This window comes from Mastigoproctus giganteus, chromosome 1, assembly GCF_048544385.1.
Source record: "Mastigoproctus giganteus isolate SK-2022 chromosome 1, ASM4854438v1, whole genome shotgun sequence".
NCBI classification, from domain to species: domain Eukaryota; kingdom Metazoa; phylum Arthropoda; class Arachnida; order Uropygi; family Thelyphonidae; genus Mastigoproctus; species Mastigoproctus giganteus.
This window is the reverse complement of record NC_143575.1, coordinates 221,757,495-221,783,134: the sequence shown is the minus strand read 5'-3', so window position 1 is coordinate 221,783,134 and position 25,640 is coordinate 221,757,495. Positions and strand designations below refer to the sequence as shown.

At 38.0% G+C, this 25,640-nt stretch overlaps 1 protein-coding gene across 6 annotated transcripts in view; it reads right to left on the bottom strand.

The window, feature by feature from the left end:
* Bre1 (E3 ubiquitin-protein ligase Bre1) overlaps nt 1–25,640 on the bottom strand; it is a 415,493-nt gene that overhangs the window by 257,033 nt on the left and 132,820 nt on the right. For all 6 annotated transcript variants that reach the window (XM_090376128.1, XM_090376101.1, XM_090376124.1 and 3 more), the window contains one exon: nt 17,587–17,802. In XM_090376128.1, the coding sequence (XP_090232254.1) occupies nt 17,587–17,802 (216 nt within the window). The remainder of the gene's footprint in view (nt 1–17,586; nt 17,803–25,640) is intronic.

Below are 25,640 nucleotides of genomic sequence, written 5' to 3'. Positions count from 1 at the left end.
TGAATTCCATCAGAGGACAAGCTCTTCAAAGGAGACTTTTCAAAATGCAACTCGATGAAAAGGAACCAGATCTGAAAGTACACACAGATGTGAGGTGGCTGAGTCGGAGTAAGTTTCTACAGCGATTTCTAAATTTGCTGAATGAAATTAAAAAATTTGTTGATCAAAGGGGAGATGATTATCAGCAGCAACAAGATACAGAGTGGTTGTGTACTCTGGCTTTTTTTGCAGATTTTACCAATAAATTAAGTGACCCGAATTTGGAATTACAAGAAAAAAATAAAAATGTGGGTGACATGATTAGTAGTATTTCTGAATATAAATACCAATTTTTGACAATGGCTAAGGATCTCAAAGAAAAAAAATTTGACCATTTTGTAAATATGCAAGATCATTTGCAAAAATATCTTATTTTTGAATTTAATAGTGAGAAATATGTTTCTGAAATTGAGAATATTGTGGACGATTTTGAAACCAGATTCAGTGATTTTAAAACAATTGAAGACGTTCAATATATTTCTTATCCATTTAATGTCGACTTAGATACGAAACAAATTGCAGAAAAAATTGCTGCAATTTTTCACATGTAGAAAATATTACTTGAAAATGAAATTATTACATTGCAAAATGACATCTTCCTAAAAGTCAGATCAGAAAAAGTTTTGGAAATATGTTTTCCGAGAAAAGTGCCCAAATGTAAAAAAATGCAGCGAACTTTTAAATTCCTGTTTTGGTTCCACATATCTATGTGAATCGGCCTTTTCGCATTTGAAACAAACAAAGAATCGCTGTGCTCTTACGGACTTGCATACAGAAGATTCTTTACGGTTGGCCTCATCACAGTATATCCCCAATTTTGAAAGCTTGGCAGATGACATGAAGAGACAAACTTCACATAATTAAAAAATTTAAATACGTATGAATTTAAAATAAGAATTCTGAATTGTATTGAATTTTAAAATTTATAAACAACATATTTCAATATATGTTGATTAACTTTTTTAACCTTGTGCAATGAAATTTTTGAGATGGTAGATCGCATCACAAATTAAGTTGGCCACTCCTGGTATACAGCAATCTATTTTTTGTGCCATTTTATCTGAGCTGATGTCTTTTTCAAAACTTGTGTCTTTAAATTAATTTAAAATTTGTTTATATTAAATCTTATCTAGCAGTGTTATGGCGACAAAATGTAGACGGACAGAATTAAGCCTGGAAATTAAACTAAAAATTATACAAGAGGCCGATAGGATGGAAAGGAGCAAAACGGACATTGCTAAGGAATACAACATCCCTTTACCTACTTTATCTACAATACTGAAAAACCGAAAAAGACTTGAAGTGCGTGACACTGGAGTAGCAATGAAAAACAGGAAACTAATTCGTGGTGCAAAACACGAGGAGTTGAAACAAAACTTTGAGTGGTACCAACAAATGTGTGCATCTAATTTGCCAAATCAGGTCCGATTTTGCAAGAAAAGGCAAATTATCTAGCTCAGCAACATGGGATTAGTGACTTCAAATGCAGCAGTGGCTGGCTCCAAAGATTTAAAGACAGGAATAAGTTGGCTTTGCGAAATGTTTGCAGTGAGTCTGGATTAGTCAACAAAGAAAAGGCTACAGACTGGTAATGTTCTCTATGGTCCATCCTTGAAAAATATGAGGCAAAGGATATTTTTAATCTCGACGAGACAGGTTTATTTTATAATTTGCTGCCAAACCAAACATTTGCTGTTTGAGGAGAGTCTTGTCATGGTGAAAAATTAAGTAAATAAAGACTCACTGTTCTGTTATGCTGCAATTCAGATGGCAGTAACAAAACTACGCCCACCTGTGATTGGTAAGTTTTCCAGGCCAAGATGTTTTAAAGCAGTTAACCAACTTCCCTGTGATTATGAGGCCAATAAAAGTGCTTGGCTTACGGTCAAAATTTTTCAGTCTTGGTTATCAAAATTGGACAGAAGAATGGCTTCAGAAAAAAGGAACAATTGATGATTCTAGACTGTTGTACTGCACATTCTGCTGAGACACTTAAGTTGTCAAATACAGTGGATTCCGGTTATTTGAGCCACCACTTAATCGGGGCAGCCATTTATTTGGGGAAAATTTTAAGAAACAGAAACCAATTGAGAAAATAGCCAGGGTTTACTTTGCTTAATTGGGACAGCATGCCGTTTACTCATTTTTTTGTTAGTTGTTGGCGCATCGGCTTCTGTGGCCATAATGCACCTCTCAAAGTTTTTGCATTTTACTCTGATCCAAGCCCAAGGGGGGGTTTGAACCCGCAACCTTTGGGTTGCCAGGCAGGCACTTTACCCACCTGGCTAGCCCGGTCGGCGCATGCCATTTAATCAGGGCAGGAGACCGCAGCACTGGAGATTACCCTATGATTGTCTCCGACGGTACCACATGGTTTGGTCAAAATTCTGGAGGTCACAACCATAAAACAATAAAATCAATTAGCAGTCACCTGTTCATTGGGCTTTTCTGTTAGTGAAATGGACAGTCGATCTTACTGAATTTGCGATAATACTGACAGCTGGAATTCTGTGGGTTATTATGGTGAAACGTGTTTACACTTCCATGAAATCTTCAATCATATAAAAAAATTAATTTTCAGATCTTGTCTTCATTCGTATTTTTAAAGCTTTAAGAGAACTGAACACAAGTGAGAACTGAGTAAAAAATAAAGAGTAAAAAATCGTTACTCAGTTCTCACTTGCGCGTATTGTGTTACTTGTAATTTGTGTGTGCCATGTTCTTTGTTATTGATTGCCCATCTTTTTACTGTTTTAAATTTTAACCCCCACCCACAAATGTGAGTGAACATTTCTGTTCACTTATTTAGTTCGTATGTACATATTACAGTACGTATCAATTAATTATTCCGATTATCGCTTATATTCTTCCGATTTTCACATATTTTTTAATTGGTAAGGTAATAAAGGGTAAATTTCTGCTTAATATATCTTCTTTTATATAGCCTGTGGATAATATTCCTCCTATTTTCGCTAATTAGAATCGCTGTTTAATAGAATTAAAATTCAATTCACAAACGTGATCACAATGACTGGTGCTTACTACACATCGTATAGTGGACAGTACTTTACTATGTTGAGTTCGTCGTAACGTGATTTGATTGTACAGTGAACCAATTGTAAAAAAAAAAAACAGGGGGGGGGGGGGAGACGTATTTTTAACTATTTACGTGATACTTCGGATAATTGGGGCAGCTGCTTAATCAGGCCAAAATGCCCTAGTCCTGATGTGTCCCAAATAACCAGAATGGACTATATATGACTGTTGTTTTTATCCCCCAATACCACCAGTTTAATTCAACCACTAGATCAAGGCATTATTTATAGCCTCGAGAGAGCATATAGAGCCCGCCTGATAAGGTACTTGATTCGCAACATACGAGGGAACAAATTGGAATGTCTTGAATGCTATCCATAATCTTGTTATTGCTTGGGAAAGTATTACATCAAGTGTAATAATCAACTGCCTCAGAAATAATGGCTTTGGAGAGAACATCATCGAAAAACATGGTCCAGCAGACGAATGTGATAGCAACAGTGAGGAATAGAGGAATTTGAAGGAGCATATGGATTTTGTTGGCAAATTTGAAGAGTTTGTGAGGGTGGATGATGAAGTTGCTACAACTGCAATGCCAACACCAGAAGAGCTGCTGGGTACCAAACAAAACGATGATGTTTTTGTTACCAGCGAAAGTGAAGAAGTGCACACACACACACTGCCATCTAAAAAAGATGCCAAAATGCATTGAACATAATAGAGAATGTATTGGCCTGCAGTAACGTTGATAAAGAAAGAATTATTGCATTTGATAACGTCTGTGCTGTAGTTAAAAATGCATGTAGGATAAAAACTGTGCAAACAACATTGGATTCTTTCTTTAAATTAGATTAATTTATTAAAAAGTTAATGGTTTGTACGTCTCTTTTTATATTAAGATGGTAATTCTTTTTAATGTGATACTAAAATATTGTATATATCAAAATATATACTGTACAATATTTTCATTTCCGTTAATATTGCTTTTCTATTAGTTTATCTTACAAATAAAATAAAATCTTTAAAAAATATGTTATTCCTATTACCGTATCGTTAGATAAGGCTTTTGTTTTTATTTTATTAATTTATTTTTGATATTATTATTCTTAGATATACAGTATGTACAAAAAAAAAAAAAAAAAAAGGTAAAATTTTGACACTTTGGGGGGACCTCATTATTATAAAATGTGAAAATTTAGGTCCCTTGAACTTTGTATTAACAAGATTCCACTGTATACTGATGTGGAATTTACTTGTGGAATGGAGCATGACAACAAGGGTTAGCTAAGACCAAAATGTGCCTCTCTACGATTCACTAGAAAATAGTATTTTCAGCAGCACATCAGTGGTTAAATGTCGACAAAGTTTTATCTGTCGGGGGGGGGGGGGGGGAGAGTCTACGATATTTGTTGTATTTCCTAGATGTTGCAGTGTTGGAGGGACGTGCAGGTTTGAGTATGAAATGTGCTAGGCCTAATATGAGTAAAGAGTACAGTCAACTAAGACACGTTTGGCAGTGAGATGAGTTTTACAATAAATGCAGTGAGGACTTTTGTGCATGAATAAATGGAGATATTTAAGATGTATGTAGTCAATGCATAAACACGGTAATATAACTTCCTCTCATCTGTTTTGGCAGGATTTAGAAATCCATTTTTGCAGTTCAGTTTTAATTTGGAGTTTATTACATGCCAGTTCTCTCCCTATCTGTGCCAATTCGACTACATGCTTTTTGGATTATGTTCTTAAAATCCATGTAGGGAAGAACTAGAGAAGACTGAGACAAATGGTCAGTTCATTCAGCCACATGATCTGCTTTTCCATTTCCCAGAATACCATAGTGTCCCATAATTCAGCAGAGCTTTATTTCTTTAATTTATTTATACAGCCGCCATAGCCAAGTGGTCAGGCACGCAGATGCATGAGTACACGTGCCTTGAGTGACTGGGGTTCAAGCCTGTGACTGCTAAATACGGTGCTGTTTCTCGTATTCTGTCTATCTTGTGAACTCCTCTGACTGTTCGGTTGTCCCAGAGTATAAACAGAAAATTATTTATTTCTCCTTCAGCACTGAAGGAGATACATCAGATATCTGATGTATTTGAGTACCAGATGAGAACAGGACAGATTATTTCAAGTATTTATAATACTGTACTGATGGAATCTGTATAAATTATGGCAGGTCATAAGGAAAGACTGCAGATTTTTATCAAAGCTAGTTGGTTTGCATATAGCTCAGCTGTCAGTATGCTACATTGATGTGGAAAAATGGCTGCTGCACCAACATGATTATAAGATTTAGAACCATTCATGTATATTGTATACAGAGTTGGAATCTATGGACTAGCAAACTATTCTTATTCCATTGTGTGAAGGGGTCATCTCAGTGAGGGAAAAGAGTCCTCCATGGTGGATTGGGCAAGTAAACTAATGGATGCTATTGACATCCAATTTATTTCTTTCAGATGAAATCCCACAGGTTGAGGCTCTCCAGGCTTTGCCTCATAGAAAGGAAACCACTGGTGATGAAAGAGGTAGTGCCAACTTGGATGGGTAGGAAAGCTTTGTATCTTTGCAGCATACAGACATTGGAGAGTTTTCCTTCTAACAGATAATGGGGGTTCATTAGATTCAATATACAAACTGTGCACTGGGGTAGCTCTAAAGGCTACAAGAACTGTCCAAAGAATGGTATTAAGTCGTTGCAAAACACGCCTTTCCTGGCTGAGGCATATATCAGAGATTCATAATCAAGCCACGTAGCTGAGTGAGCCTGTCTGAAGCAGCTGATACCAATCAAGGAATATTTAGTATCTGCAGGCAGTTAGCTGAGATGTGTTATGTCAATCTGAGAGTTAAATTTATTACCCATTATTAAGCCCAAAAAACTGTAGCATTAGAAACCAGAATCAGATTATTTTTTATAAGCCCAGAAAACTGTAGTATTAGAAACCAGAATCAGATTTTTTATTCAAAGTTCAGGGTCAGGGTGTAGCGCATGTCATTGTGCAGAAGTGAATGGCAGCAGATTTTTTCTCAGGTATTTGGTATCCATTTTGCAGAGTCTAACATTCCTGTTTATTTATCACCAGTGGTCTTTCTATGTGATTCCAAACTTTTAGACCCCTGCCTAAAAGTTTGGAATCACAGCCTATGGCAATGTAAGGTTTAACCCCCTTCCCTGAACATTTTTTTCCAGAAAATGTGCCATAACGGATCAACTTTTTTTATTTTACAGATTAAAAGTATGCATCATGCAAATACTTATTGTATAGTTTTTTGTGTTATTTATTAATTTTTTTGTAGAAAATACATGGGAGAAATTAACCCATTTAGGCTATCCCGAGTTATCTTGTGTACGCCAAAAAGTGTGCAAATTATACAGATTTTTTAAATAAATTAGCGTTTGAGCTAAAAGAAAGGCAAAGAAAAAAGTCTTCATTACTCATTATATAAATAAATTTAAAAAATCAAGCAGTATCCTCCCGCCACAAGCAGTAATCGTAAACTAACTACATTCTGACACACGGCCGCCACAAGTACACACGAGGTAAGCATTGTTTATGGGCTGCAGTATAAGAGGGTGCCGAAATATTTTTCGATATTGTTTTTGTGAATTATTTTGGTGGGTTCAGTATTCTGAAATTTAGGAAGGCAATTATATTTTGCTTACTAGCGGCACAGGAACACGTGCTACTGTTCTGACATTGCTGTACAATATAAGTGAAACGAAAGCCAGTCGTAAGAAAATCCCAAGAAAACTCGTTTTGGTCCTAAATTTGGAGGTATTATTGTTTGCTTCAGGTATTATTGTATCCCGAGATATTTCGTGAAGTTCTAAACAACATTTAAAACTAAAAACGAGATATATCGGGATAATCCATGAAGGGGTTAATATTAAAAAAAAAACATACTACAAAGTATTTTAAAATTTATTAAGCATCTAAAAATTTTATTTTAATAAAACTTTGAAAATTAATAAAAATGAATCGTGTGAAAAGAACAGATAAAAATCAGTTCTTTCAAAAGCTGGACCGACTGATGGTCAATCAAGATGTTCTGTGTTTCTAAGATCCACCTAAGTCTACAGACTTATGTGCATCTTAGAAACGCAGTCTTGCTGGAGAAGTTGGTAAGGGGGATTGGTCTATAATTATTTAGCAAGGAGGAGTTTTTTCCTGATTTTGGGAAGATTAACACAACTGAATGGTGCAAGAGAGTGGATATGTTTTCTCTAAAGATTCAGTTGCATAAGATCAACAAGGGAGGTTGATTTTCTTGGTAAGATGCTAAAGTATGATAGAGCAGAAGCATCTGTACAAGCAGCACCGCTAAAAGAGTTATGTAAGGACTGTTTAAGTTCTATTAACATAAAAGACTGATTAGATGAACGGGATGTGCTGTAGTAGCAAAATTAATCTTGTACCACTGCACAAGATTTAATATGCTGAAATGTGAATCATATGAGTTTACTTCCATGCAATAATAGCCGATACTGCAGAGAAAGTTTCAACAAGTGCCTCTGCTATCTTGCAGGAGAGGACAAATCGTTACTCCTCCAGTGAAGGAACTTGATGATGTTTACCATTCAGGGTCAGAATTCTTTTTATTTATATCTTTGTTAATGGTAATGGCAAATTTAAACGAAAATTCTTTCTCATTTGGCCTTCTGTCTGATTCATTCTTTCATCTTTGAATCTATTGCAATCAATGAGGAAAATTTATGTAATCAGTTCCAAGCTCTAATATTCCTTGCACAGTCTGTATTCTACCAGTGATTGCAAAGTTGCCTACCTGATTGTGATTTTGGTATTGACAGCGGCAGCACTCACTGTATGAATGCAGATGTGGGAGAAAATTAATGTTTATCATTCTGACCACAGTTTTAAGGATGCTGTGTGATGGTTGGTTGTTTTGTGCCTTAATGGTATATCAATCAGCTGAGTGCTACAATCAAGATGGTATTGTTTCAGCGATGGTTGTTCCTTCATCAGTAAGTTGGGTGGCATACAGGGTGCAAGAACAACCCAGTTATGAAATATTTTCACAATATGAGAGATATGTACTTATCAGGAAAAGCATTTTATGTTTGCACTTCAAATTTGAAGTCACAATATGAGATGTTGCAGTAAAGATCCACTTTGCAATACATAGTTTGCTTCTTTATAAATTTAACTATACACAGAAATTATGCTTTTTATGCACATGTTAACCCAAGGCCTTAAATGCTTTAAGTTTGATAAGTACATCTTTTGACATCTCTCATATTGTGAAATAATTTCATAACTCTCAGTGCCTACCTGGTCACCAATAAAGGGATAGTTATCCCTTTATTGGTGATCAGGCCCATCTAAGGTGATGGCACTCAACTGAGAATAAGTTAACAGTAACCCTCGGTACTTTGGAAAGATTTATTCAACGTGCATGACTAGACAATCCATTGGATTTCACAGCATGAGATGTTGAAATAACGATGCCACTTTACAATACTTAGTCTGCTTCATTAAGAATTTCACTGCATATAGAAATGATACTTTTATGCACTAACTTACATGCATGTTTTAATTTTTTCCTTTATCAACAGTAGTTATACTGTTGGTCAAAGAACAAAATTGCGTAATACTTATATAATTTACAGTTGAGCCTCAACTGAGCTTCACCATTTGTTTGCTAATTACAACCAAATAGAGGGTGGTGCTAAATCGAGGTACTTCAAACAATAAGAACTACATATAGTAATTATTTTGGCATTAAGAAATTGAAGAATTATAACATTATTTTCTCTAGAGGAAAAGGGAATATTGAAATATATTTGTAGATATGAACGATATATAAAAAATACGTATAATGCAGACAGAAAAATATTTAGGGATAACCTGGATACACGAAGTAAAGGTTAATAATAATTACAAGAAATAAAATCTACCATATTGAAAAAAAAAAAAAAAAGTGAGTTGTCCATTACAGGATTTTACAATGTAAATAAATAAATTAAAATTAAAATATATATATATATTAAAATTAATTTAAAAAAAAAATACTTATCCAGTTTTGTCTGAATTTTCTTTTTTGAAATCAATTTCACTTATAGAAAATGTCCACAGCTACAAAATGTTTCATTACGTCTTTGTTGTCAGAGTTCTTTTCAAAGAATCAATGAATTTTTTGAAGACATACCTTAGCCTTCTTAGTATTCACTTTTTCACAAACTTCCATCTTATTTTCACTATCACTGTTAAACGAAAGCTCATTTCTTTTGTATTAATTCCACAATTTCCCAGTGTCATTTCTCCAAAGCAGGTTCTTCTTAGTCAACTGCAAGAAATTTTTAAGGCAACATAGATGCACTCACAATTGGAAGATCATTCATGGCTATTCGCAACTCCTGGATAGCATCATCTTCTACTTCATCAAAACGAACTTTTACAACAAGCCCAGCATGAGTCCAACTGTTACTTATTGTTTGCGGAAAAACTTCATCCCTTGAAATTTTGATCATATTCAATGCATCTTTCAAGGACAATTCAGGTGAACAATCACTGTTGATGCTCTGTACTATCTTCTTCTACACAAACCTAATAACCAAAAGCAAGCATAAGGCTTGGGAGACATTTGTAGGCACAACTGGAAATGCTTAACTCTGGGGAGTGGTGTACAAGATAGCAACAAACAAGCTCCCCAGAGGGGTTGTTGTTGTTATTTGGTTTTTAGGAGCATTAGCAACTAAGGCCATATTGCTCTGGGGATATGCGGTAGTCATTCCCTGACCTTTCCGCATCCTCCGTATTTGGTGGTCACAGGCTCGAACCCCGGTCTAATCAAGAAGCGTGTGTTACTCACTGCTGCTCCTGCCCACCTGGCTACGGAGGCGCCTCCCCCAGAGGGGAAGACATCATGACAACAAGGATTGGTACCACATGGCACCAATCAATAAACAATATACTGGACACTACCTTCCCGGAACCACCCATCCTGACCTTACCAGAACAACTGCAAATCTGTGCTGAGAACAATGAATATACTACAAACTGATGTGAACCACCTTTTACCTTGGAGGAACTCTGACACTGACAGGATTCAACCCTCATATGAAACAATAAATGTCCAGGCCCAGACTTACCGGAGCTGGAAATTATTAAAAAGGTAACGGAAATCGCACCGGAACTACTACTCAATCTATATAACCGCTGCCTTGAATCTAGCACCTTCCCAAGACAATAGAAGCAAGCGAATGTAAAACTTGTCTTGAAAAATCCGGCAAAGCCATCCGACTCACCGAAATCTTATCGACCGATTGCGCTGCTACCAGTTATAAGTAAACTGCTTGAGAGACTGCTATACACAAGAATTAGCCAACACTACCAAACAGCTGGACTTGACATGGTAACCCAATTTGGCTTTAAACCACAATCATGTACTGTGGAAGCCCTAAGAAATCTACTTAACTCCGCAACCACATGTGGCAGCAAATACTTTCTTGTCATATCAATTGATTTTGCTGGGGTTCATCACCATTTGGTGGCCGAGCGTCCTGGCGAGACTACGGCGGGCCCACATGCCAGAAAACCTCTACCAGACTATCAAATCATATCTTTCACAGAGGACAATAAGCATCACATGGGCTGCCCCAGGGGTCTGTTCTTGACCCGCTCCTGTGGAACATGGTCTTTGATGAGTTCCTGGCCATGGACCTGGGCGAAGTTCACTCCCAGGCCTTCACGGATGACTTAATCTTGACGGTTGCTGCAGACAGCAGGGCCCAACTGGAGGACAAGGCAAACCAGGCCCTGAAGATACTTCAGGAGTGGACAGACTCATCTACTGAAGATATCACCGACCAAAACTTCCTTGATTTTGCTCAAAGGAACACTAGATCTACACAGGCCATCACAAATCAAAGTGGAAAATAAGACTATCAAACTGGTGGACCAACTAAACACCTCTGCCTTATGCTTGACTTTAAACTACCATTCAAGTACCACCTAACATATATCAGAGCAAAGATTAAGAAATACTCTGCACTATTGGCCATAATCACAAGACGAGAGTGGGGGGGGCTCAACAAACACACCCTGTCACTGTATTATAAAACAACCTTCCTACCAGCAGTAACCTACACCTCTCCAGCCTGGTTTCAAAAAGCAGTAACCGCCGTAAATCGACGGACACTGGATGCCATTCAACGGACAGTACTGCTAACCACGTTGTAGACATTGTAGAGCGAATATCATCTTTTAAGGGCACAAAAGGTGATATAGTTGTACACGTTGGCACTAATAATATTAAGAGTAGGAGACCGGCAGAATTACTTAACAAGTACAGGTCACTGTTGAACAAAAGCCGAGAATTAGGGTTGAATTTGAAAGTGTCTGCAATTCTGCCCAGACACGATAGGAGGGAGTATATGATGAGAGCCTTGTCGATCAATTCGGCCCTGGAAAGATTGTGCAAGGCTCAAGGGGTAGAATTTTTTTCAGCCTGGACTGTACTTGTTAACAGGAGAGATTGCTTCTACAGGGATGGGATACACTTAAATAGAAAGGGTGCAAGAATATTTGCTGATGCTATCGAGGCAGTGTTAGGTGGGTCGGAAAACTGCTAGCTTGGGGGGAGACAAAGACCAATAGATTGACAGTAGCCACTGGCAGAGGTGAAAGAGATTCTTGCACTGCTTCTATTAGAATGAGCAGAAGCCTGAAAAACAAGATGCATGGTATTTCAGAGACTGCTGGGAGCCATTGCGGTACAAATAAACACATGGGTTGTGTTAGGGTAGCTAAGAATAGAAACAGGTGCAGGTATACTTGCGTGTACACCAATGCTAGGAGTTTAGTAAATAAATTTGATGAATTTGAGGTATTGCTCAAAACATCAAAGGCAGATATTGTTGGGATATCAGAGACGTGGTGTCACACAGATATAAGGGATGCAGAACTGCAATTTGGGGAGTACGTCTACAGAAAGGATAGACAGGATAGGAAGGGGGGAGGGGTTATGCTATTAGTTAAGAAACACATAAAAACCAAGGAAGTGAAGCCAGTCGACATCGCTGGACAGTGCAGTGTTGAGTCAGTTTGGTGTGACATAAGCATTGGGAGATCAAAATTGAGAGTAGGAGTGTGCTATAGGCCTAATGACTCTGATGAGTATAATAAGGAACTGTACAGGGAAATAGAGTGGGCTAGTAAATCAGAGTGTCTTATAATGGGAGATTTTAATTTCCCAGATATTGACTGGAATTTGGGGGCTGGTTACTCACACACTAGCAGGGCTTTTGTGGATTTATTGGATGATTGTTTTCTACATCAGCATGTTCAGGAGGCAACTAGAGGGAGTAATACTCTTGATTTGATTATCAGCAGTGATTCTTCATGCATTAAGAATCTGCAGATAAATGAACCACTAGGTGGCAGTGATCACAGTGTGCTGAAGTGGGATTTACTGAAAGAGGTAACTACCATTAGGGGTAAAGGGAAGGGTTATTGCTTCCGTAAAGGCGACTACGATGGACTGAGACAGTATTTAAATTCTATACAGTGGGACCAACTGATGATGTTACCAACAGCAAATTCAAAATGGGAAGCATTCAAAGAACGTATCTTGGAAGCTACTAGGCTTTACATACCAACTAAGAAATATTGTTCAAGGTTTAGGCCAAAATGGATGTCAGATGAACTAATGAGGCATATGGCAGAGAAGAAAAATGCATGGGATACTTACAAATTAACACATGACACAGAAGCCTATGATAGATACAAGTTGATATGCAACCAAGTTACAAAGGAGGTTAGGCAGGCGAAGGCAGATTACGAGAAATCCTTGGCAAGGGATGCAAAGAAAAACAGCAAAGAGTTCTTTACTTATGTAAACTCTAGAAGGAAGGGGATGAATCAGATTGGTCCACTTGATATTGATGGGTCAACTGTTGATGATCCGGCTCAGGTAGCTAACAAACTAAATGAATATTTTGCATCGACATTCACACATGAGGAGTTATTCAGCAAGGGGAATGCCAAAGGTGTATTCAACTCTAGCAGTAAGCTACAGAATCTTGAAATAACTGGGAGTAAAGTGGAGGAGAAACTGTTGAAGATAAACACAAGAAAGGCACCCGGTGTGGATGGGATCTATCCAGTTATATTAAAGGAGGCAGCAAAGGAAGTAAGCAAACCCTTAGCCATAATTATGAGAGCTTCCTTGGACTCAGGGGAGGTACCCATAGACTGGAAATGTGCAAATGTGACCCCAATTCACAAAGGAGGATCAAAGGCTGACACAAGTAACTATAGACCTGTGAGCTTAACTTCTGTTCCAGGAAAATTAATGGAGGCACTGGTTAAAGAAGCACTGCAGGATCATTTAGACAAGACTTCAGTTATAGCTCAGACACGGCATGGTTTTGTTAAGGGAAAGTCTTGCCTGACCAACTTGATTGGGTACTATGATGCAAAAGAACTGGATGCAGGGAATAACTTCACAAAAGAACTGGATGCAGGGAATAACTTTGATATTATATACTTGGATCTTAGAAAGGCTTTTGATACTGTTGCACATGGAAGACTGCTACACAAATTGGAGCAGTGTGACATTGGAGGCAAATTGCTGCTATGGATAAAGGGGTGGTTGAGTGGGAGAAGACAGAGAGTGGTAATCAATGGACACTGCTCATCGTGGACTAATGTTATTAGTGGTGTCCCTCAGGGCTCAGTGTTGGGTCCATTATTGTTTTCTGTATTTATAAATGATATTGATGATGGTATATCAAGCTTAATGTCCAAGTTTGCAGATGATACAAAGGTTGGCAGGGTTGTCAAGGACACTACTGACACTACACTGCTGCAACAGGATCTGGAAAGGTTGAGCAGATGGGCTGAGAGGTGGCAAATGAAGTTTAACATTGACAAATGTAAAGTACTACACATGGGAAACAGCAACCCCAGAGCAACGTATCAACTCTGTGGTACTACACTGACAGTGGTAGAGAATGAAAGGGACTTGGGGGTGATTGTGCAGGCAGATATGAAGTTCTCTGAGCAGTGCAGACGGGCTGCAAGAGTAGCTCATGGAGTATTGTCAATGATATACAGGAATTTTTCCAGCAGGGATAAGGAGGTGATTATTCCATTGTACAAGGCAATGGTCAGGCCACACCTAGAGTACTGTATACAGGTCTGGAGGCCTCATTTCAAGAAGGATGTAGAGCTGCTGGAACGAGTACAGAGAAGGGCAACAAGATTAGTGAATGGAACAAAGGGGTGCTCTTACGAAGAAAGGCTTAAGTTTTGCAAATTACAGTGTCTGGAGACTAGGCACCAGCGAGGTGATCTGATAGAGGTGTATAAAGCCTTGAATGGTTTAAGCATGCTCAATGCTGATGGGATTCTTCCTCTAGCTCAGAAAAATCACCTGAGAGGGCATAAATTCAAATTGAGGAAAGACAGATGTAGGATAGACGTGCGGAAATTTGCCTTTAGCCAGCGGGTGGTTGGTTGGTGGAACAGACTGCCATCCCTTGTGGTGGAGGTTGATAGCCTAAATAAGTTTAAGGCTCAGCTGGACAGGTATTTTGAACGAACAGAGGGGTGAAGTGGAAGTGGGTTTTTTTTTTTTTTTTTTTGGCTAATGCTGCATAAGCTTGCTTTCTTGCATCAAATGCCTCTACTAATGCTAATGCTAACCATTACCCATGCCTGCTGTACCACCAGCACTTCCGCCCTACAGGTATTAGCAGGGGCTTTCCCCCTGGACTTAAGAGGCTATTCGCTGTGGCATCACTCACAGCATTGCAAAAGGACAACCCTGCACCTTCCTTGGCTTTACAGTAAACACAGCTGCGAATCAGAAAGAAGAAAAAAATCAGACTACAAAGGCACTTACAGCAGGTATGGTAGGATTGATGGACTGCCACAACCAAAGGCGAAATTACAAAGAAATTTCTGCCCACCATAGACAGGGTGTACCCCAAGCCCCCTACCCTGGTTTAAACCCAGCCTCTTCACAACCTATTTGGTGACAGGCCACGGAGCATTCAATGCAAAGTTAGCATCTTTCAGAATTATAGAGGATCTATGCTGCTCCTGTGGGGAGCCAGAGACCTGGACACACAATGTATGAATGTACCAACTATGAAGACCTATGCTACAGACTTACGGCAGCAACCATGTACTTCCCAAGACATCTCGAGTCGCACCTACTAGATTCATGCAAAGAGTACAAGGCACTAACCAAATTCGCGTAGGAGTTGTTTACCTGGTGCAGAACACAAATTGCTATTCACAGGGAACTACAATAATAAGGAGAAACTCGTGCAAGAGCTGCTTACCTCTCCAGTGCAAAACACAACTGCTGAATATAAGAAACTTCAATAAGGAGGGACCTCACGGACTCTTAGTACAACGACCTACCTGATAGGGACGTGGAAATATGACTGACGTGTGTGAGGATACCTGCTCGTGCTTCGCCTGCACAAAAATGGATATGCTAACTACTAGACAGGTCAGGACTGTCACAGGAATGACGAACTTTCACGGCCTGGACACTTCAACTACTGTGACTACACGCAGCTTTGCTGCCGATGCCATAAGGAGATCCTACACCTGTGCTCACTTGCACAGGGATTTTACTCCTCTTCCTGGGCGGGGAGAGAGGGGACGGCTTTGCTCTTTTCCTGTCCCCCTTGCCCACCCCTCTTTTCCTCCTGAAGGGGCATGGGCATGCCCCACTGACCTTCTCTGGGGTCGTCTTCTCTATTGACCACATATTTCGGACTTTTCCCCCCAGCCTTCAGTCTCCTTCCCACTCTGATTAAACATCATAGCGTATGCTCCACACTACCAAAATTTTAATTGTTCAAATCAAGTCACACATGCCCTTTTGGCCTCTAATAATCTCTTTAGCGTCTTACCTCGAAAATCGCTGCGTGTTGCATTATTATTATTATTATTTTTTTACATAGGCCCTAGCCGCTGAAATCTCAGGAAACTAGGTGGCAGGATCTGCCAGAGTAAAGCTTCATACTACTGTGTACCTGGTCTGCCTCCACAGGGACAAGTGTGGGCAACGTTGGGTCTCAGTAGGGGTCCAGCGGCTAAATGGCCATATGAACAACGATACACCACATTACACTTATACAAAATCCATACACTTTTAAATCTTTGACCTTCCCAGTGAACTGGTACACCTACATTGAAAGCAATGCGGAGGTGGGGGAAACCCCTGGTGCCGTTAGACATCAATACAATTTACACTATCTTCTTCACCGGGTGTCACCTATAATGTGCCTTAAAATTTTTAATGATTCCAACATCAAGAAGGAAAACTGTGGAAAAGCTGTAGGAAAACTGTGCAATTAGGAGGTAGGAACTCGACTGCTAAATTACTAAGATCCACTGCTTTGTGACAAGGAGCATTATCTAAAAGCAAAAGCACATTGCAGTTTTTAATTCTCATTTCCTGGTTGAAATTTTGCAGCCACTCACAAAATTCTACTGCAGTCATCCATGCTTTACTATTATGTCTATAATTCATGTAAACTGATGGGTTGAGAAAGGGACAGTAACAGTCCCTTTCTCAACTCCTGTCTCCATTTTTACAGAATGCAAGGGTAATTCTTGCTTTCATTTTTTCACACCTTTTCATAGCCACTAGATATTGATTTGTCTGGTTGCATTCTATAAAGGAAAGCTGTTTCATCCATGTTACAAATGCCTCGTTGATTGTATTTTTCAAAAACTATCCAAATTCTTTGATGATATCATTCCATTGATTCCTTGTCAACCTCAGCTGTTTCTCCATATCTGTTTCTCCACAGCTGTTTCTCCATATCTTAAAATAATGCAACCAACCACTGCTGCGCACAAAATCTCCAATTCCCATTTGTACTCCCATTAATTCTCTTGCTCCTTAATTACTTCATCAATTACTGTTCCATTTCTTGCATTAACCTGTCCAATCTAAATAACTAATGTATCCTTCAGCTTTTCATGTTTTGGTCCCTTAAGCCATTTCACTGATTCACTTTTTCTTATTCAGCCATTTCTTTTGTTCACTAAGAGGCTTCAACACAGTGCCAACTTATTGATTTACCATACACACAGCAGAAAAATGGTCTGCAATCATTTGCTGGCTGTCACCAGGGTATTTTTCTTTGTAACTGCATGCTTCTTTCTTTTCAGTAACATTCAACACTGCCCTTTATTTTGGGAAGGTCAGTAGTACTGATTTAATTTTAATGAAAATAAAGAAAAGAGTTACTTCTAAACTTGATATTTAATATAATACCAAAATACATTCACAATAACAATGTTCTAAAAAATATCTGTTTAAAGCTGTAATAAATGCAGGAAGTTCATTATATAGGAAATGATGCAGAGTTGGTGGAGACCCCTGGTGCCACCAGACAAAAAAAGAAAAAAAAAACAAAAAAAAAAAAAAAACAACCCCACTATAAGGAGTGCTATATCGAGGTTTGATTGTATATTAAAAAGTGAAAGCATATAAATATAACCATACCTTTGCATGAGTAACAGCACTAACAAGAGGTCTCCCTTCTCCACTTTCTGTTAAATTGTATGATTTTAATTTCTGAAGGGCCTCAGATAAATGAGTATCCAGCTTCTCTTCACGTAGTTTTGTCTTGGTCAATTCATATTCCAAGTCTTCAATACGATTTTTAAGCTCTGCATTCATAATATCTGTGGCTGCTAACTTATCCTGTATCTCAGAAAACTGAAATAAAAAAAAAATAAAATAAAAAAACTCTTTAATATTTATATTTACTTTTGGCTAATGCACGTTAATTCAGAAAGCATCATAAACTCCCAATCATTTATTCAAGCTTTGAAGTGATACAATTACTATACTTTTGAACCTTGGAACTTGACCTTTGGAGTATCTTGGAATTGGTAGGATGTCAGATGGTCATATTAAAATAATAATAATAAATAAAAAATAAATTGAAAAATACAGAAAGTCCTTGCTGTTTGCTGCTTCACTAATTTGCTACCACTTGATCATGTGCACAATATGGTCTGTTATATTTCCCATCTGTTAAATCAGCTCTGCTTTGTGTATTGAGAAATTAAGTGCAATTTCTAATGATGAATTTTTCAAAATTTCTTATAAATTTCATTGCAATCTTAATGTTAATATAGCTGGAAAAGGATGTTACACTGTGGTTTCCCATGAAATCTAAATCTTAATGTTATTTTCAATCATTTATTTTTTCAAGAATAATTTAAAAATGCTGAAAGAATCTTCAGTTGTTTTCATACACTTCTTTCTTATTAATGAAATTAATATAAAAGAGGAAACTAGTGAACTTTTTGCACTGTGAAAGAAAAAGGGAGATATTTGTCCCCAGTTAGTTTTTAATGTAGATGAAACAATCCTTTGGAAGTGTATGCATTGTCTTACATTTATTGGATGCAATTTCTTGAAAATCAGTTCTTTCTAGAAAAACGAGGCCACAGTATCTGACTCCTTAATAAACTCCTTAATAATAATACACCAGTGCAGAAATAAACCAGTAACTTTTTGTTTATTTATAGCTTACATAGCTTATTCTAAGGAGAAAACCAATTGGTGACTTGGGATCAAGAATTATATGGAGTGGAGACAAGACAGCTTGAACCTCTCCTAATTCCATGCATGGAGTGAGGAGAGTGTCAGATTGCCAATTGTCTTTCTCCTTAGTAATGTTTTTATGGTTTATTTAAAAAAAAAAAGAAAAAAAGATCAATGTGATGTTAAAGAATATCTGCTTTTTACCAACATAAATTATTTATTTGTATGCCTTTGGAACATATATTTTGTGCTATATATATATATATAGAGGATTCTGGTTATTTGGGCCACTGGTTAATTGGGGCAGCTGTTTATTTGGGCCAAATCTTAAAGAACAGAACCCAATCGAGAAAATAGCCAAGGTTACAACATGTCATTTAATTGGGGCAGGAGACTGCAGCACTCGAGATTACCCTACGATTGTAATCTCCAACCATACCACATGGTTCGTTTGAATTTCTGGAGGTCAATAAAAACAATTAGCAGTCCCCTGTTTATTGGCTTTTCTGTTAGTGCAATCTACTATAAAAGGATACTAAACTCGACCTTATTCAATTTGCTGATAGCTGGAATTCTGTGGGGTTTCACGTTATGGTGAAATGTGTTTCCCCTTCCACGAAATCTCCAATCATATAAAAAACAAATTTTCAGAATCTTCTCTTCATTCCTATTTTTTAAGCTTCATAACTTGTTACTCCGTTCTCACTTGTGATTTGTGTGTGTGTGTGCCATGTTCTTTGTTATTGATTGCTTATCTTTTTTATTGTTTTAAATTTTAACCCCACCCACAAATGTTAGTGAACAGAAATATCAACTAGATAGTATGTAGGTATTAATTACATTAATAACATTAATAACAGTAGGTATTAATTAAGCTATGCACATAAGCGTAAATTTTTTTTATTTTGCTAACCTAAACGATTTTCACGTATCATTTAATGTTTTTATTGGTAAGGTAATAAAGTGTAAATTTGTGCTTGATATATCTTTAGTTTTATAGCCTGTGGATAATTTTCCTCCTAATTTTGCTAATTAGAATTGCTATTTAATAGAATTAAAATTCAGTTCACAATGACCAGCACTTACTACATATCGCATAGTGAATGGAAATTTACTATGGCAAGTCCATCGTAACGTGATTTAATCGTACAGAAAATCAATTGCAAAGCAGGGGTCCATTGTATTTTTAACTATTTACGTGAAACTTCGCATAATTGGGGCAGCCACTTAATCAGGTCAAAATGCACTAGTTCCAAATAACTGGAATTGACTGTGTATATATATATATTATTGAAATTATGTATTAAAAAATTAATACAAATGCCCATAGTATGGCAAAAATGTAGAGTGAAAATTAACATAAACATAACAATTAATCGTAATGGGGGGAAGAGAAGGGATAACAAGACAGAAACTGTAGCCAAAAGCCTCCAAATAATTTAGAATATAATTTAAATCCAATTCAAATAAATCCATTTTTAAAATTTAAAATATAGGACCAATTGTATAACAATTTAGCGGCACCCCCCCTAGTAAGGTACCAGTTCTGAGAAATGTGATGTATCACCAAAAGAGACTAATCAAACTACTAAAACAAAATAAAATAAAAATAGGTCAGTCTATTTTTGGTTCGCCTATGCAATGATTTGTCTAGCGATTGAAATGCAGTGATTCCATGACCATTATTGGCCTCGTGGTCCTCTGTCGATAAGGGGTATAATGGTCAGTCTATTTTTATTTTATTTTTTTAGTAGTTTGATTAGTCTCTTTTGGTGAGATTTCACGTTTCTCGGAACCGGTACCTTACTAGGAGGGTGCGACTAAATTGTTATACAATTGGTCCTATATTTTAAATTTTAAAAATGGATTTGTTTGAATTGGATTTAAATTATATTCTAAATTATTTGGAGGCTTTCGGCTACAGTTTCTGTCTTGTTATCCCTTCTCTTCCCTCCCTATTAAGATTAATTGTTATGTTTATGTTAATTTTTTACCCCACAGTTTTTCCATACTACGGGCATTTGTATTAATTTTTTAATATGTAATTTAAGTAATATATTGGGTATCATGTGGAGGATGTGGATTTTACTGCCTCTAATGACTATTTCATATTTATCTTATTTATTTATTTTATTTTTAATGTCATTACTCATATATATTGTGCGGAAGTCAATACATACAGGGGTTGATTGACTCTGTTGATCATTGTAGTTCTTGGAACATAATTACGATGAGCAGCGAGGACTTACTGTAGTGTATTTCTATACTACAACTTAATCAGAGGTTAAACAGCAGAGTTCTTTACTTATGTAAACTCTGGAGGAAAGGGGACTTGATATTGATGGTTCAACTGTTCATGATCCTAATCAGGTAGTTAACAAACTAAATGAATATTTTGCATCTACATTCACACATGAGGAGTTATTCAGGGTGAGGGGAATGCCAGAGGTGTATTAAACTCTGGCAGTAAGCTAGATAATCTTGTAATAACTGAGAGTCAAGTGGAGGAGAAATTGTTGATGATAAACATAAGAAAGGCACCTGGGGTAGATGGAATCAATCCAGTTATATTAAAGAAGGCTGCAAAGGAAGTAAGCAAACTTAGCCATAATTATGAGAGCTTCTTTGGACTCAGGGGAGGTACCCATGGACTGGAGATGTGTACTAATGTGACCCCAATTCACAAAGGAGGATCAAAGGGCGACACAAGTAATTACAGACCTGCTGTTTAACTTCTGTTCCAGGGAAATTAATGGAGGTATTGGTTAAAGAAGCAATGCAGGATCATCTAGAAAAGATTTCAGTTATAGCTTGGACACAGCATGGGTTTGTTAAGGGGAAGTCTTGTCTGACCAGTCTGATTGGATACTATGATGTAGCCACAAAGAAACTGGATGCAAAGAATAATTTTGATATTAGCATTAGTAGAGGCATATGATGCAAGAAAGCAAGCTTATGCAGCATCAGCAAAAAAAAAAAAAAAAAAAAAAAAAAACGCACCCATTTCACCCCTCCGTTCGTTCCAAATACCTGTCCAGCTCAGTTTTAAATTTATTTAGGCTATCAACTTCCATAACAAAGGATGGAAGCCTGTTCCACCAACCAACTACCCGCTGGCTAAAGGCAAACTTCCACTAATCTATTCTACATCTGTCTTTCCTCAATTTGAATTTATGCCTTCTCAAGGTGATTATTCTGAGCAAGAGGAAGAATCCCAACAGCACTCAGCATGCTCAAACCATTCAAGGCTTTATACACCTCAATCAGATCACCTCGCAGGTGCCTAGTCTCCAGACACTGTAATTTGCAAAACTTCAGCCTTTCTTCGTAAGAGCAACCCTTGGTTTCATTCACTAATCTTGTTGCCCTTCTCTGTACTCGTTCCAAGAGCTCTACATCCTTCTTAAAATGAGGCCTCCAGCCATGTATCCAGTACTCAACGTGTGGTCTGATCATTGCCTTATACAAGGGGATAATCACCTTCTTATCCCTGCTAGAAAAACTCCTGCATATCATTGACAAGACACCATGAGCTACTCTTGCAGACCATCTACACTGCTCAGAAAACTTCATATCTGCCTGCACAATTACCCCCAGGTCCTTTTCGTTCTCTACCACTGTCTCAGTGTAGTACCACAGAGTTGATACGTTACTGCTTCCCATATATAGTACTTTACATTTGTCAATGTTAAACTTCATTTGCCACCTCTCAGCTCATCTGCTCAACTTTTCTAGATCCTGTTGCAGCAGCATACTGTCATTAGTGTCCTTAACAACCCTGCCAACCTTCGTATCGTATGCAAACTTGGACATTAAGCTTGATATACCATCATCAATATCATTTATAAATACAGAAAACAACAATGGACCCAACACTCAACCCTGAGGGACTCCACTAATAACATTAGTCCACGATGAGCAGTGTCCATTGATTACCACTGTCTTGTCTCACTCAACCATTCATTCATCCATTACAGCAATTTGCCTCCAATGCCACACTGCTCAAATTTGTGCAGCAGTCTTCCATGTGCAAGGGTATAAAAAGCCTTTCTGAGATCCAAATATATGATATCAAAGTTATTCCCTGCATCCAGTTTCTTTGTGACCACATCATAGTATCCAATCAAATTGGTCAGGCAAGACTTTCCCTTAACAAAACCATGCTGTGTCCGAGCTATAACTGAAGATGATCCACAAAATCCTTGCTGGTGTGTGAGTAACCAACCCACAAATTCCAGTCAATATCTGGGAAATTAAAATATCCCATTATAAGACTCTGATTTACTGGCCCACTCTATTTCCCTGTACAGTTTGTTATTATACTCATCAAAGTAATTAGGCCTATAACACACTTCTACTCTCAATTTTGATCTGCCAATGCTTATGTCACACCAAACTGACTCGACACTGCACTGACGTGGGTTGTCGAATGGCTTCACTTCCTTGGATTTTATGTATTTCTTAACTAACAGCATAACCCCTTCCTCCATTCCTATCCTGTCTATTCTTTCTGTACACATACTCCCCAAATTCCAGTTCTGCATTCCTTATATCTGTGTGACACCACGTCTCTGATATCCCAACAATATCTCTGAGCAATACCTCAAATTCATCAAATTTATTTACCAAACTCCTAGCATTGATGTATACACAAGTATACAGGTTCAATGTATACTTGTGTATACATGAACTTGTATATACAAAGTCACAGAATTCTTTAAGATTTTCAGTACAAACCGTGTAAATGATCAAATGATAGTTCTAGTGCTTGAAAACCTATTAGCAACTGTAGATTCCAAAAATATAGTAGAACAAAGATTACTGCTACAATCGGTTGGATGAAAGGACCAATGGTGTTTTACAGTATAAAAAGCCATTGTTACTTCAGCTGTAATCACTCTGGTTTCACTGTCAGTGTTTGGCTTTAAAAAATAGCTGTCAACAGTTTACCAGATGAAATGTTTAATTTACGTTTCTGTGCATTAATGTTTTGCACAAATCTTATTGTCCACCATCTATAATACTGAACCTATGCCTGCAGACCTTATATTCTGCATCTTCCCTTTTGTACACCGGTGTGCAAAACTTAAGGACCAACACTATTTCTAAAGGTTACAACTACAAAATCAAACTAAACAGCCTGTGGCGATTTTCATAACTGTAGCCGTTCAGTAGAAAGCTGGTGCTCATACAAAAATTTGAATCATGATAAGAGGATCACATAAACAGATAAAAGCAGCAGTTATGTGCAAATTACTGAATGGTGAGCACAATTATTACAGATGTTCGATTGGTTTCATACAGTGTTACAGACAACGAAATGGCCAGTAGGCAACATTTGGATGACTTTACATGCGGTCGAATAATTGGGAAGCTCAAAGTGCAAGGAGTGTGGCTGCAGAGTTCAGTATCGTCCATAGCATAATCTAAAGTGCATGGTCGGCCTTCAGAATGACAGGTACAGCTGTTCAAAGCACCAGTGATGGTCGTCCATGAAAAACAATGCCCGATGATGACTGCTATACACTCCTATAGGCCAAGATGGACTGACACCAGACAGCAAGATCCACTGCAAACCAGTTGCACAGGATGCAGGATATTGCGGTTTACTGTGGCTAGGCGACTCCACAAAGGTGGACTGTTTGCCCGACGACCAGTACGCTGTGTCCCTTTTTTAACACCTGCCCATCGGACACATCGTTTACAGTGATGCATCGAACACAAGGACAGGACAGCAGTGCAATGGGGTAAGGTACCCTTTACTGATGAGAGTAGATTCAGTTTCAGCAGCGATTCTGGACGTCGGCTAATCTGGCGAGAGGTTGGCACACCACCATTCTGCAAACATCACTGAAAGGGATTGATATGGCGATCGAGGTGTTCTCATCTGGGGAGGTGTTATCTTGGATGGATGTACACAACTCCAGATACTGGAAGGCAGTACTGAGGTAATCCTTACCCATGTGCATCTGTTCCAAGGTGCCATTGGCTCCGAGTTCGTGTTTATAGATGATAACGCCACACTCCATCGCACTTCAGCTGTTGATATGCTTTTGGAAAGTGAGGACATTGTTCGTATGGATTGGCCTGCCCGTTTTCTCCGATCTAAATCCCATCAAACACATATGGGACGCTCTGGGGAGACACCTAGTGACACGTCCACACCCACCAGAAAATGTTCACCAGCTGAAGATGGTGCTGACAGAGGAATGTATGATGTTAAGACACAAACTTATCAACAGCATTGTTTTAAGTATGGACAAGCAGTGCAAAGCCTGCATCAACATTAGGGGTGGCAATATCTCCTACTGAGGACCACTACTTCTTCCCTTTGTTCCATCTTTGGCAGTGATGCATCAGTTTCATGGCAGCCAGTGCTATGTTGCCATTTCTGAATAAAGTCCCTCTGTACCATTTTGTTTCTGTTGTTGTGTCAGTGTTGTTTCTTTCATCATTTCTGTACCTCATGAGATTCCTTTGGTATGCTTTTCCCATATCCAGGCCACTCCTATGAGAAGCTACAAGTGGAAACCTGATTGGTCCTTAAGTTTTGCACACCAGTGTAATAAAATTCCACTCTTTAGAATAATTATCATTGAAGTGCATTTTCTCATTTTGGTATTTTATTTCATAGAGAGTCTTCTATAAAATAAAATACTTCACCTACTTCGAAAAGAAAGAAAGCCAGCTGACAACAAAAAGGAGTGGGGAAAGGACAAGCCAGATTAACTATATCATGTGCCTTTATATTGACTATATCTAAAGGAAATGAGGAACAGCAAGGTGATAAATGGAGAAAGTGTGTCTGCACAACATAGATTGCTTGTGGCCGATTGGGAGGTAGCAGTGGACAAAAGTAGGAAATATTCAGGACAGAGGGAAGAAAGGGATAAAGTGGTGGAGATTGAAAGAGGATGGTTTGAGAAAGGAGTTCAGGGAAAAGGTGCTAAAAGGAATAAAGTTACCAGAAGATGTGCAAGAGTGGTGGAAAACAAATAGTT